Source organism: Peromyscus leucopus, chromosome 23 (genome assembly GCF_004664715.2).
Source record: "Peromyscus leucopus breed LL Stock chromosome 23, UCI_PerLeu_2.1, whole genome shotgun sequence".
NCBI classification, from domain to species: Eukaryota; Metazoa; Chordata; class Mammalia; order Rodentia; family Cricetidae; genus Peromyscus; species Peromyscus leucopus.
Window position 1 is genome coordinate 27,481,521 of NC_051082.1, and position 14,818 is coordinate 27,496,338.

The window sequence follows — 14,818 nt, forward strand, 5'->3', positions numbered from 1 at the left end:
TGCCTTGGCCCCGAGGCTTAGGAACGGAGCCACAGGTTGGGTTCCAGGCACAGGGGCTGAGGGGCCAAGCTAAGCCCAGGGGCTCCATGACACGCTTGGAGGAACTTGGTTTGTTTTCTTTGAGGAGCCTGGGGGAGAGGGTTGGAGAGGGAGAGGCTGGTGATTAATGGCCATTCCTCTCGTCCCTCATTGGAGGGAAGCCAGGCAGAAGAATGGTTGTCAGGGCGACGCATTCTTTTCTTTCTCTGGCCTGTGTCTCTCACAGGGATCGGGAGGTCAAGAGTGCAGAATGAGATGCCAAAGGACCCTGGACATCTTCTGGGTTAAATGTTCATCTCACAGAGGGCAAGTGGGAGCCGGAAAAGATGGGCAGGGCTTCCTGGTGGGGCTAAGCCAGCAACCGAGGCAGAGAGGCGGGTGTGGGCTCCACAGGACTCAGAGACACCTGCGCTGGGATAAGCAAGGAGGGGTGGGAGGGAGGGGCGGTCAGGACTGGGGTTCAGTAGCTCTGGCTTTTCTAGCTATCCCTGTCTGACCTCTGACCTCTAAACCCTCATTCACATCTCACACTCACACGCCATTTCTTTCTCTTCCTTCTCTCTCTCTCTCTCTCTCTCTCTCTCTCTCTCTCTCTCTCTCTCTCTCTCAAAACAGGGTCTTGTTCTATAGCCCAGGACCTAGAACTTGAAGTAATCTTCCTCCTTAACACCCCCCCATGCTAGAATTATAGGCATGTCTTCAAAAAAATTGTTTTTGTTTTGTTTTTGAGACAGGGTTCTCTGTGTAGCCTTGGCTGTCCTGGATCTCGCTCTGTAGACCAGGCTGGACTCGAACTCACAGAGATCCACCTGCCTCTGCCTCCCGAGTGCTGGGATTAAAGGCGTGTGCCACCACCATCTAGCCAAAAGTATTTTTAAGTTATTATTTTATTGTATGTGTGTGAGTGTTTTGCCTGCATGTGTGTCTGTGCACCACATGTGTGCCTGGTGCCTACGGAGGCCAGAAGAAGGCATCAGATCCCCTGGAACCCGGGTTAGCGATGGTCGTGAGCCACCACAGTGGTGCAGGGTCCTCTGGAACAGCCAGTTTTCTTAACCACTGAGTCACCTCTCTCCGACCCCTAAGACAACTTTTATTGCATTTATTTATCGTGTGTGTGTGTGTGTGTGTGTGTGTGTGTGTGTGTGTATGGATGTGTGCATGGAGGAAGGGGCTGTGCTCAGGCCACAGCACATGCATGAAGGTCAGAGGACAACTTTTAGGAGTTGATTCTCTCCTTCCCCGTGTGGGTTCGGGGTACTGGATTTGTGTCCTGGGGCTCGGCAGCCTTTCCGGGTAGATGAGCGAGGGAGAGAGTTTCGTGAGGTGTGTTCCCACCCTGTGTTCCAACAGCTCTGATCTGCTGACTGATGAATCACTGTGGAGTCATACGCCCCAGTCCTGGATGTTTTTCCTTTTCTCACAAAGTACTTGTTTCTGACTGATGAGCCATGAAATAATGGACCAATGGATATCATGACACTTCCTTATATAGTGTCCTCAGGGGTCATTTAAAAAAATGTCATTTAATAAAAAGTTCTTGGCACCAGGGACAGTAGTAAAGCCCCTGCCTAGAATCCCCCAGTGAGGGGCTGGGGTGTGGCTCAGTGGTAGAGCCCCTGCCTAGAATCCCCCAGTGAGGGGCTGGGGTGTGGCTCAGTGAGAGAGCACCTGCCTGTTTTGTGTGAGGTCCTGGGTTCAATCCTCAGCTCTGCAAAAAGGACAAAATAAACCAAGTGTTTGAGGAGATGCAGGAGGACAGGTGGTGGTTGTAGCACCTCCCATACCCCACCGGCTGCTCCCAGGGTGCTGCTGGGGTGACTGGTCGGACGTAGGGTCCTCCCTCTGTGCTCTGACAGCACCTCAGTCTCGAGCCACTCAGATTCAGTACAGAGGGCCGCACATCTTCAGAGAAACTTTGAGTCCCAGAGCCTGTTATGGTTTAAAAATGAAATGTCCCCACTCAGACCCCGGCTGGTGACAGTGTTTTGAGTTGTGGGATTTGGAGGAGGTGGGACCTCCCTAAAGGAAGCAGGTCCCTGGACACAGGCTTTGCAGGGTCTAACCTGGTCCTGCTTCCAGCCCTCTGTAGCTCAGTAGCCCAAGCCGGTCTGGAACTAGAGTCAATTCTCCTGCCTCAGACTCCTGAGATTATAGGTATGAGCTGACAAACTTGGCCCCATTTTAGTTTTTTGTTTTTCGGGACTGGGTTTCTCTGTGTAGCCAGGGATATCCTGGAACTCACTCTGTAGACCAGGCTGGCCTCGAACTTGGAGATCCACCTGCCTCTGCCTCCAAAGTGCTGGGATTAAAAGTGTGCGCCACCACCGCCCGGCTAAAACAAAAATTAATTTAAAGACACTATGTTATATGATGCCATTAAAAACTTGCTCTACTAAAAGAAAGAACTTTATTTATTTATTTATTTTTGTATATTTTAAGGAAAGAACTTAAAAATTTTTTAAATCTGTTTCTTTATTTGTACGAGTGTTTTGCTGACTGTGTATCACTTACAGCCTGGTGCCTGTGGAGTCAGGAGAGAGCATTGGGTTCACTGGAGCTACAGACATCTGGGAAACATCACATGGGCGCTGGGAACTGCACCTGGGTTCCCTGGAAGAGCAACGGGACTCTTAACTGCTGAGCCATCTCTCCAACCCCTCTTCATATTTTGGAGGTAAGCTTCTCAGGCTAGCCTGGAATTTCCTGGGAATGCAAGATGACCTCAACCTGGGAGAGAGATTTCAGACTTGTGCCATCATGCCTGTTTTTGTTGTTGTGGTGGTTTTGATGGTTTATTTGTTTGTTTGTTTGTTTGTTTTTGTAGCTTTTGATTATATTTACCACATTGGAGATGGAACCCAGAGCCCTGTACATGCTAGATAAGCACTCTACCACTGAGCCACACTCCAGCCCCTCACTGGAGGATTCTAGACAGGGGCTCTACCACTGAGTCACACCTCAGCCCCTCACTGGGGGATTCTAGGCAGGTGCTCTACCACTGAGCCACACCCCAGCCCCTCACTGGGGGATTCTAGGCAGGGGCCCTACCACTGAGCGACACCCCAGCCCCTCACTGGGGGATTCTAGGCAGGGGTCTACCACTGAGCCACACCCCAGCCCCTCACTGGGGGATTCTAGGCAGGTGCTTCACTGCTGAGCCACACCCCAGCCCCTCACTGGGGATTCTAGGCAGGGGCTCTACCACTGAGCCACACCCCAGCCCCTCACTGGGGGATTCTAGGCAGGTGCTCTACCACTGAGCCACACCCCAGCCCCTCACTGGGGGATTCTAGGCAGGTGCTCTACCACTGAGCCACACCCCAACCCCTCACTGGGGGATTCTAGGCAGGTGCTTCACTGCTGAGCCTGATGGAGAAAGAGCTTCCTAGTTTATGGTGGTGGGTACAGGAAGCTCTCAGGGGACTTTGGAGGTGACAAGCTGCCTGTCATAAGAGACACACAGCACAATTGGTAGAGGTTGAAGCCCACCTTGTCGTAGAAAGACTCAGGACTGGGGTGAGGTTGAGGGACTCTGGAGCATTTCCCACTTGATAAGGGTTTGGGGTGGGGGGCACGGAGTACTTCTGTGCTTTTTCTCTGGGTCCAAAAAAGCCCCGATCTCTCTCTCTTCAGAGGGCGTGAGGCAAGCGTGATCAACCCCTGGAGGCACAGTTGCCCTGTCTACCTCCTCAGACCGTGGGTGTGACGGTTGCTAAGGAGCTGAGTCTTTGTTTGGTGACCCAGAGTTGGGTGAGTCTTTGGAATTCTACTTGACTTGTATGAGGAAGCAGCAAGTGAGGGGCCCCTGCCTCATGAGTCACTCCCAAAGGTACACAGCAAGAAAAGTCAAAAGGGGTGGAGTATTCCCCGGGGCTTGGCATGGCCACCAGCTGGCCCCTTTTGGGTCCCAGGACCACTCCCTTCATGCTAGTTTTCACTAGTGCTGGGCCCTTCTAGGACCCAGAAGGGAGGAAGCCATGCCGTTCTGGCCATCCACCCGATGCTGTGAAGTAAAACAGCAGGACCGGCCACAGCCAGACACACTGAGCAGAGACGTTTCCATATTACCAGTTTTCGGACAAGTCTAGTTGCCAGATCATAGATCCAGCAGAAACCAGGTGGAGCTAAACAGGATGACCCCTGCCCTCGGTTTAATGGAGCAAGAGGCAGCTACCACATTCCGGCTTACATCTGAAATGTCCCCCAGAGGCTCATGCCTTGAGTACTTGGCCCCCAGCTGGTGACCCTGCTTGGGAACGTAGTGGAGGTGGTGGGGTCTAGTTGCAGAAACAGATCTCCAGAGGTGGGTCTGCAAAGGTTATCCTGAGCTCTCTCCGCTTCCTGGTTCACCATGATGTGAACGACCTTACTACATACGCCCACTGCCACGAACTGGGCAGTTCCCATGATGCCTGGTGGGAGGAGGGAACGGACTCCACAGTGTTGTCCTCTGATCTCTACATTAGCAGGTGTGTGTGCATGCGTACGTACACATGCACGCACACACACATGTGACACACACACACACACACACACACACACAACACACACACATGTAAACATTTTTTAAAAAGGCCCGATACAGGAGTGCACATCTGTAATGCCAGCACTTCTATGCTGAAATGGGAAGTGGAAACAGGAGAATCACCCAGACCTCCTGGGCCAGCTACCCTGGAGTATGACACAATATGGCAACAGGAACCAGAAAGACCCTGACTCAACAAGGAGGAAGGGGAAAGTTGTCCTCTGACCTCCACACAGGAGCCATGGCACGCACACACGTCATACATACACATACACAAAGATAAATAATTAATGCAATGGCAAATAACAAAAAGAAGGGGGCGCTGGAGAGACGGCTCCGCGGTTAAGAGCACTGGCTGCTCTTCCAGAGGTTTCGGAATTCAGTTCCCAGCATCCACGTGGTGGCTCGCAACCACCTGTAATAGGATCAGATTCCTTCTTCTGGTGTGCATGAAGCCTGAGCCAACATACATAAAATACACGAATAAATAAATCTTTTTGTTTGTTTGCTTGTTTTTTGTTTGTTTTTTTGAGACAGGGTTTCTCTGTGTAGCTTTGGAGCCTGTCCTGGATCTCACTCTGTAGCCCAGGCTGGCCTCGAACTCACAGAGATCAGCCTGCCTCTGCCTCCCTGAGTGCTGGGATTAAACGTGTGCCACCTGGCTGAATAAATAAAACTCTTTAAAAAAAGAAAAAGAAAGGAGAAAAAAGACTGTAGTTTGAAAAAAAACAGAAAAGAAAAAAAGAAGTGTTTATTCCTTTCAGTCCTTAGTTCTGGGGCCATTTGTTATCCACCGTAGGTAGCTAAGACAAGGGTCTCTGCTGTACCGGCTAGAGCGAGAAGCCTGGGGCAGTGGGCAGGGATGGAATGGAGATGGGAACATGAGGAGAAATTAATGAATTAGACATGGAAGGGGAGCGAGCAGCAGCCTGCCTGGGTGTTGGGAGAGCGGGGCTGCTTCCTAGAGTCACGGCTGACCTGGCTGACCTGCCTGAGGGTGCAGGTGTTACCCTCCCTGACGGAAACATCCTCTCATCTGTATGATACGATTCATCGTGAGGCTGACCCTGCCCAGTTCTGGGGACTTGAGAGAGGATGAGCAAGACCATGCTTTTGCAAGCAGCACCCTTCCGCCCTGTTCGGTTGACTTGGTTTTAGATGGGGTGTGCTGTAGCTGTGTAGCTGAGGATGACCCTGAACTCCTCGTCCCCCTGTGTCCACCTCCCGAGTGCTGGGATTACAGGTGTGAGACACTAACTGTATCTGGCTCCTTGTTCTGATGACTGCTTTCAACTTCCTTTTGAGAAAGAGAGAGAGAGAATATGTATGTATGTATGTATGTATGTATGTATGTATACACACTCATATATTTGTGATTTGGGAAGAACCAGAGCATTTACATGCAGAAAAATTTTACTGAGCTATGTTCAACCTATGTATGTATGTATGTATGTATGTATGTATGTATGTATACACCCGCCTCCCATATATTTGTGATTCTGGGGAAGAACCCAGAGCCATTTACATGCCAGGAAAGAATTCTATCACTGAGCTACGTCTCAACCTATGTATGTATGTATGTATGTATGTATGTATGTATGTATGCATCTATCTATCCATCTATCTATCTACCTATTCTCTACCTATCATCTATATAACATCTATTCGCTAAGCCATCATCAGTCTGTCTGTCTGTCTGTCTGTCTGTCTATCTGTCACCTTTCTCATACATTTCTCACACATACACAAAGATATAGAATATTATCTATGTGGATATACACTGTGGCTTGCTAGCTGTGGTGACGCTCTCCTGTAATCCCAGCACTCAGGAAGGAAGGTCAGGAGTTCAGGGCCATCTTTGGCTATATACTGAGTTTGAGGCCAGCTTAGAGACTATCTTAAAGTAGAGGGAAGAGAGAGAGAGGGAGAGAGAGAGAGAGAGAGAGAGAGAGAGAGAGAGAGAGAGAGAGAGAGAGAGAGCCAATCAGTAGTCCCAGGCCAGCATTTGCTGGGACCACCTCAAAGTGAGCTTAGGTGATCTTGAAGGGACACCTACCTTCTGTGTCCCTTGTCTAGAAGATAAAGGGACTCTCTCCCTCACTAGGGAGAGCTGCCTGCCCCATACCTGGCCCCTCCCAGCCAGGTCCTCTTGGAGTGGGGTGCACGTGTCCTGGTTAGTCTCTCATTGTTCTGTTCTCTTCAGACCCATCCCTAGTGATACTGAATCCTCCAGAGCTTATAGAGTCAGCCCGTGAACCTGTCCAACCAGTTACATGGGAGGAGGGGGTACCCCCCAAAGCGGCAGCAGCCCAGCCCAGAGAGAGCAGCTGGGGCCCACTGCAGGCAGACCTGGGAGGAAGGACGGCATCCTGGCCATGGCGCTCTGTGAGAGACGGTCTCTGCTGCTGATGCCACTGTTGCTGCTGGTGACTCAGGTCCAGCCTGGGGCAGCTCTGGGTAAGTGAAGCTGAGGAGTGCGAGTAGCCCACTTCCTCAGCCCTCTGGAGGAGGGAAGACTTCCTTTGAAGCTCTGGGGGGGGCACTCCAGAGCCCCTTCCCTTGGTTGTGGACTGGCTTTCTGGGTATGTCAAGGCATTCGGCCCACCTCACACAGTCACAGACGGACGTCTGTCCCTCAACCCCCCACACACACACTGAAGAGTAAGAACGCTGCTTCTCTCTTTGGGATTCTCACACCCACATTTTTACTAATGGCTCCTGAGTAACCCCTCCTCTCCATATCCCCATTCCTTTTCCCTCAAATTAAGCAAATGTTAACTACCTGTTGTATACAGGATACTCTAGTTCTCTCAGGTAGGACAGGGGCTTTGCTTTTGTTTGTTTAGTGTGTGTGTGTGTGTGTGTGTGTGTGTGTGTGTGCCTGTGCCTGTGCCTGTGTCTGTGTCTGTGTGTCTGTGTGTGTATGGGGATTGGTGAATGCATGTTGTGAGGCAAGTGTAGAGGTCAGAGGCCAACTGTCAGGAGATCCTGGGCACAGAACTCAGCTTATCAGGCTGGATGAATCTCTGTGAGTTCCAGGACAACCAGGGCTACACAGAGAAACCCTGTCTCAAACGGACAAAAAGACAGACAGACAAACAGACATTGTGGAGATGGCAATGCATGTGGAGCTCAGACGACCACCTCACGTGTCAGTCTCCAGGGACCTGCCTGTCTCCACCATAGCTGGGCTTCCAGACGTTCGCCACCACACTTGGCTTTTTATGTCCATGCTGGGGATTAGAACTCATGTCCTCAGGTTTGCAAGGCAACCGCTTTCCCCTTGAGCCATCTCCGCAGCCCTGAATCGACACGAGACTTGCACAAAAGTCCACTTCATCCTTCTTATTGTCCCAGTGTTAGGGGCTTGGAGTTGGAGGCACACCTTGGCTTTGGTCCTGGGTGGGGGAGGACTCGGGGAGGGTTGAGGGGAGGGCCGAGCTTCTCCCAGGAGAAAGCATTGGTGCTCCCCTGGGGTCCCCTGGAGCTGTATGGATGGATCTGAGAAGGGGACAAAAGGGATGAGGATTTAAAGGACAGACACTGGTCGTGTGACCACGATGGTGTTGGTCATGTGACCACGATGAGGATGGGAGATGATGGGAGGGGACAGAACATTGAGAAGGGAGCACGATGTCTGTGAATGAGCTAGCCTCTGACCCCACTAGACGATCTGTGTCCCAAGCTAGGGTCTCAGTCCAGGGGACATTTGTGTGCCCCCCCCTGCCCCTTCCGTGCAGGTCACCTCTCTCTCCTTCTGTCTCTGTCTGTCTGTCTGTCTCTCTTTCTGTGTGTGTGTGTGCGCGCACACACACACATATGCACATGAGGGTACAGGTGTGTGGCTCTGGGGGGTGTGTACAGGTCAGCAGATGACCGTGGATGCTGGTATTCAGGGTCTTTTCCCCACTCTCTTTGAGAGAGGGTCTCCCATTGGCCAGGAACTTTGCCATGTGGGCCAGGCCAGTCTTCCCATCGGTCCGAGGGACCCTCTTGTCCCGGCCTCCCATCTCACTGTCTCTGGGACTGCAGGTGCCCGGCTGACTTGTGACATGGGTTCTGGGAATCTAAACACATGTCCTCCTGCTTGGGAGGTTAGCGCTTTACTGCGTCCCGAATCATCTCTCCAGCTCTTGTTTCTTCTCATCCAACAAAGGAGCCTGGACCACATGACCTGAGCCGAGGGACACCCAGGGAATCTGAGTCTCCTGAACCTCCCTCTGTCCACCTGCCATTCCTTGGCCATAACCCCAGTTATACAGTACCCCTCCCCAATAGGCTGTCAAGAGAGGGGGGACCCAGGTGCTCTACAGCCCCCCCAAGGACACCTGCCATGAAGATTCCTTAAATTTGGATCGGCAAAATGGCTCAGCTGGTAAAGACCCTTGCCTAAGCCTGATGATCTGAGTTTGCTCCCCGGGACCCACGAGGTCCCCAAAATTGTCCTTGACCTGTGGCACACATGGGTATGTACGCACACATGCACACACACACACACACACACACAGAGTAAGACAGAGAGACAGACAGAGATAAAAAGACAGAGAGAATAAATAAATAAATACATCAAAAAATAAATAAATAAATAAATACATCAATGAATTAATCAATTAATAAAACCGTGGTGGAAAAAAAAATGGTTGGACTGGGGCTCCGGAGCAGGTCCGTCCTGCCATGGTTAACGCTGGACTGATGTACTCAGCCTCCTCTGGCCTCTTTTCCCTCCCTTCCCAGAGAGCATTAACTACGTCCCCCAGCTCGCTAACACCACCCTGCTGGGAAGGCTCACACAGTCTACCTTCACCCTGGAGCAGCCCCTGGGCCAGTTTGAGAATGTCAACCTTTCTGACCCAGACCCCATCTGGCTGGTGGTGGCTCACAGCAACGGTACGTGCTGGCTTCCTCACTGTGACATGGGCAAACAGGCCTGGGGGCTGAGAGGTGCAGCAGGCAGGGGGAGGTGGGCAGGAGGTGCTTCGGGGGCCGTGGCTGGGAAACGCTGTCAAGCCTGCAAGCATGGAACCATGTGATCCCCACTGGCTGACCCTCGGTGCCACCCTTAGCCACCCAGAACTTTACTGCCCCGCAGAAGATAGAGGACACACATGCCCCTGCCAGCTTTGACCGCAATGGCTACTACGTCACAATGAGGGCCAGCCGGGTACACTACCAGGGCAGCCAGTCTGGCAGCCAGCTTCGAGTCCTCCGTGTTGGCAATGATACCCAGTGCTCCTCCACGTCCCGGGGCTGTAACCCTCCTCTTCCAGGTGCCGGCCCCTACAGGTGAGCAGCAAAGACGGGGGAGGGGCCCCGCCTAGGACAAACACCCAGGGCAGCTGGAGGGTTCATTGGGGTTAAATGGGGGTGTCTGGGTTCCCCAGTATTTTTCCTTCCTTCTTTTCTTATTTATGTATGTTAGTGGTCCTTGGGGTGGAACCTGGGACACGGAGCAAGCACACCCCACCCTCTCACTGGGGGATCATAGGCAGGTCCTCACGTCCTTCTTTCTTTTTTAAATTTATTTGTATTGTTTTATGTGTATGACTGTTTTGCCTACATGTACGTCTGTGTACCATATATGTCCTTGGTGCCCAAGGAGGTGATGAGCCTTCCTGTGGATGCTGGGAATCGAACTTGGGTCCTTTGCAACAACAAGACGTGCTCTTAAGCACTGGGCCTTTTTTCCTTCTTTAAGAAGGAGAAGAAGAAGAAGAAGAAGAAGAAGAAGAAGAAGAAGAAGAAGAAGAAGAAGAGAAGAAAAAAAGATTTTTTAAAAAAGTTTTAAACTATGTGTATGTGTGTTTGTTCACATGGATGTGGGTTCCCTCAGAAGCTACCTATGTCTGATCCCCTAGAACTAGAGTTACAGGCAGCTGAGCTACCTGACATGGTGAAATATGCTCTTAAGACCTTTTCACATCTTTTTTTCCCCCGTTTTCTGAGACAGGGTTTCTCTGTGTAGCTTTGGAGCTTTTCCTGGAACTCACTCTGCAGCCCAGGCTGGTCTCGAACTCACAGAGATCCACCTGCCTCTGCCTCCTGAGTGCTGGGATGAAAGGCGTGGGCCACCACTGCCCGGCACGCCTTCTCACATCTTTTTAAAGTAGCAATCCTAACTCAGCCCTCACCCGCCATGGGAGGTCCTGACCAGGCACATGGATCGTCCCTCATCCAGACCAGGCATCCACAGGTGGAGACTAGCCTTGGTCCTCTTTCTCCCCGCACACATGTTTGATTTGCTCGTATTTGGTATCGAGAGATCTCAATGCGCGCACACAGCGAGGGCCATCACCCATATCACACAGCTCCAATAGGCTGCAGCTTCTCTTGGGCTCTGGGGATGTGCTCTTTAGTCCCGCTCAGGCTGCTCTCCCCAGAGGACAGGATCCCAGGCATCAGGAGCTGAGGGTTTCAGGAGTGTGGGGAGTCTCCACCACCAATGCTGGTCTCCTATTCAGAGTGAAGTTCCTGGCCATGAATGCCACGGGACCTGCGGCTGAGACGGAGTGGTCCGAGGACATCTATCTGCAGCAAGGTATGGGACATAAGAGCATCTCAAAAGGTAGAGGGCGTGCTAAGGGACCTGGGGACATGGGGGCTGGGGAAGGTTGGTCTCCGCCATCAGGAAGCAGTGTTAGCCTATTCTCTGCCTTTACCCCTCCTCTAGTCTGTCCCTGTTCGATTCTCACATGTCCCCAGTGCACACAGGATAGTTGGTCTGGAAGCTGCCTAAATGGTCCTTTTGGTGGGGGTAAATAACTTTTTTCTTGCTCGCCTGTGTAGCCCAGACGTTCCAAGGAGCCCCAGAGTCCCGGAGCAAGAGTACTGTGATCATCATTGCCCTCTTGTCAATCTTGCTAGTGGTCTTGCTCGTCCTGGTCATAGCTGCTTGGTGAGTGGACAGGGTTGGTGCTGTCCCGCCCCCCCCCGCCCCCCAGCAGTAGCCTCGGTCGTTTCTTGCTGTTGTCTGATGACGCTGTTGCCCTGAAGGTTAGGCGAAGAGATCTGCAATCCCTCTCCCTTGTCTCCATGGTTTCTCAGCGGTCGCCGCTTGCCCCCTCGCGGCAGTATGTGGAATTGCAAGCGGGTAGTCAGAAAACCTCCAAGAGTGAGGTTCTCTCCCAACCCCCCCAACCCCCAGGAAGAAAGGTGAATTGCGTTCAGGCTCAGTCCACTGAAAGCCTTTGCTTTGAGATCTCGGGCAGAGAGCTGGAGTACTGAGGGCTGGCGCAAAACTTCCCAGAAGAAAAGACACCCAACGCCGGAGAGACTTGGAGAGGCATCTCTGTGAAGGGGAGGCAGGGATGTGGGGAGGTGTCGGGGGAGGCTCCAGGAGACAGAGGCAGTTTGCCAGCAGGCATGAGCAGGGAGTCGAGGTGTCCAGCAGAGGAGCTGAATTGCGCCTCACAGACCCGTGGGAACCAGCAGTGGAGCGTGATCAAGAGAGACCTACTGATACTGTTCACAGCAGTGGCTCTCAACCTGTGGGTCCGACCCCCGTGCATATGCACGGCCCTTACACTGGGGTCACATATTAGACATCCTGAATAGCGGGTGTTTACATTGCAGTTCATAACAGTAGCAAAATTGCAGTTATGAAGTAAGCTGCAATGAAAATAATGTTATGGTTGGGGGTCACCGCCACATGGGGGCCTGTGTTCAAGGGTCACGGTGGCAGGAAGGTTGAGAAGCACTAGTTTAGAGGACCCCTGGATTTAGGATGGGGCCGGGCACTAAGCAGGTATTACTGGACCTATTAGGGTCAAAGCCTTCGGGCTGGCAGCCCTAGCAAGCTAGTTTCCATCATCAATCCTGGACGGGCCAATTAGACAGCCGGGTAAGAATGAGAGGCAGGGGCCGGAAAGATGGCTCAGTGGTTAGGAGTGTGTACGACACTTAGTGCTGAGTTCTGCCCCCAGCACCCATGTTCGACGGCTCACAAACACCTGAAACTCCAGCTCCAGAGGGATCAATGCCCCTGGCCTCTACACACACACACACACACACACACACTTCAAAGTAGTAGAATAAAATAAATCAAAAATAGTCGAAGGCAGAGAAAGGAGATGTATTCAACGTGAAGAGTAACAAAGAGACCCAATGACTCGCTGAGTCGATCTCTGGGATCCTGACAAGATCCTGACGTACGGTCTAGGTTTAAATAGAGGGGGTAAGGAATGGGCATGGCTGGGCAATCCTGGTGAAGTGTGGTCCCAGCCATCACTGGCCATCCACCATTGTCTTTGGCTACTCTCTCTCTCTCTCTGGCTGGCACCAGGCTTCAGCCCTTTCCTTCCCCAGCGTGAGACTCGTGAGGAATTTCTTGGGATCCATTGTTTTATAGCCTGATAGCCAAAGGGGGGGCACAGGTATCTCTCTATTCCTGGCCGAGGGTGCAGTGGTGGAGTTGATAGAGTGCCTGCCCAGCACACACAAAGGTATCCCCAGCACCGCTTAAAACAGATATTCGTGCCCGTGCACACCTGTAATTCCAGCACTTCAGAGGTAGAGGCAGGAGGATCAGGAGTTCAAGGCCAACCTCCATCACATAAGGAGTTGAGGGTCAGCCTGGGCTAACTGAGATCCTATCTTAAAAAAAAAAAAGATTATCTTCACTCCTGCCAGTACAGTTTCAAAGGGACAGAGAGAAAGCTGGATATGACATCACAGGCCTTTCGTCCCAGCACTCGAGAGGCAGAGTCCAGTAGATCTCTATGAGTCTATGAGTTCAAAGCCAGCCTGGTCTATAAGGAAGTTCCAGTCCAGCTGGGCGGTGGTGGCGCACGCCTTTAATCCCAGCACTCAGGCAGAGCCAGGCGGATCTCTGTGAGTTCGAGGCCAGCCTGGGCTACCAAGTGAGTTCCAGGAAAGGCGCAAAGCTACACAGAGAAACCCTGTCTCAAAAACCAAAAAAAAAAAAAAAAAAAAAAAAGACCTTATTTCAAAATAAAATAAAAAATAAATAAACACACACAAAAATGCACAAAATGACAGAGAGGAAGGAGCCGGTTGTAAAGTTCTGTTTTGTTTTTTATGTTCCACTTGATTTATTTATTTTGTGTGTGGGCACGCGTGTACCACAACACACATGTGGAAGTCAGAGGACAACTCTTCTGAGTCGATTCTCTCCTTCGACCATGAGGGACCCAGGGATCGAACTCAAGCCCTCAGGCTTGGCAGCAGGCTCCCTCACGCATTGAGCCATCTCACTGGCCCACGTGTGCTCTTACACACACACACACACACACACACACACACACACACACACACACACGCAACTCCAAACTAATAACGACAACAACAATAACAATAACTTTAAAGGGTCCTATTTAAACCCCACTGTGGTTTTCTAGAGCTTCAAACCATTGCGCAAGGGAGCTAGGACCTCAGCTGGCCGGGCTGTTTTCATGAAAGAGAACCCTGTTATTCTTCTAAACTCCCCATATCAGTTTCACCCCTGGAATCCACAGAAAAGTGAAGCAGAGTTAAGACCCTTCATCAATCCTTCTCTCCCATTTTCTCCCACCCAAATTTCCAAAGCTGTTGGAGAATCCCTGTGTCCAGCCCAGCGCAGCAAGTTCGCATGAGACGATATCACACCCACCGCATGGACAAGCTTCGAGCCGAGCGGAGTTCCTGAGAAGTTCCCAGGGCTTTCTCCAGGGACCAAGTGGCTGAGCCTGAGCTGGGGCCTGCCTGGAAGTTTCTGGAACTCTATGGGGGAAATGCTTTTAGCCCAAAGCTTATCAGAAATAAATTTCCCTACTATCTTTGTATTTATCTCGCATATACCTGGGCTCACCTCCCCTGCCATTCTTTCTCTGTATGTGTGTGCACACACACACGTGCTCATGTATGTGTGTGCGTGTAGAAACCCATCTCTCTCTCTCCACCTTGCTTTTTTTTTAATTTGGGTTTTATATGTATGACTGTTTGGCCTGCATGCATTTGTATACACCACATGTGTGCCTGGTGCCCCAGGAAGCCAGAGGAAGATTCCTTGGAACTGGAATTCCACTTATAATTGTGAGCCACTGTGTGGTTGCTGGGAACTTAACTTGAGTCCTCTGTGAGAACAGCCAGTGCTCTTAACTGCTGAGCCATCTCTCCAGCCCCGCCTTGTGTTTTTTTTGTTTTTGTTTTTGTTTTTGTTTTTTTTTTTTTTGAGGCTGGGTCTGTCAGTGAACCTGGAGTTCACCAGTCCCTTTCAGCTGCCTGGCCACTGAGTCCCAGAGGTCTCTGTCTCTCCAG

The 14,818-nt window shown here is 51.4% G+C and overlaps 1 protein-coding gene across 1 annotated transcript; it reads left to right on the forward strand.

The window, feature by feature from the left end:
• The first annotated feature begins 3,672 nt into the window (after nt 1-3,672).
• Nucleotides 3,673-14,343, forward strand: LOC114710302 (uroplakin-3b-like protein 1). The gene is made up of 7 exons (XM_028894403.2): nt 3,673-3,792; nt 6,771-7,024; nt 9,302-9,454; nt 9,631-9,850; nt 11,026-11,102; nt 11,351-11,459; nt 14,108-14,343. Exons 2-7 carry the CDS (start codon nt 6,841-6,843, stop codon nt 14,205-14,207), a joined length of 843 nt encoding a protein of 280 aa, XP_028750236.2. The 5' UTR covers nt 3,673-3,792; nt 6,771-6,840; the 3' UTR covers nt 14,208-14,343.
• The last annotated feature ends 475 nt before the right edge of the window (nt 14,344-14,818 follow it).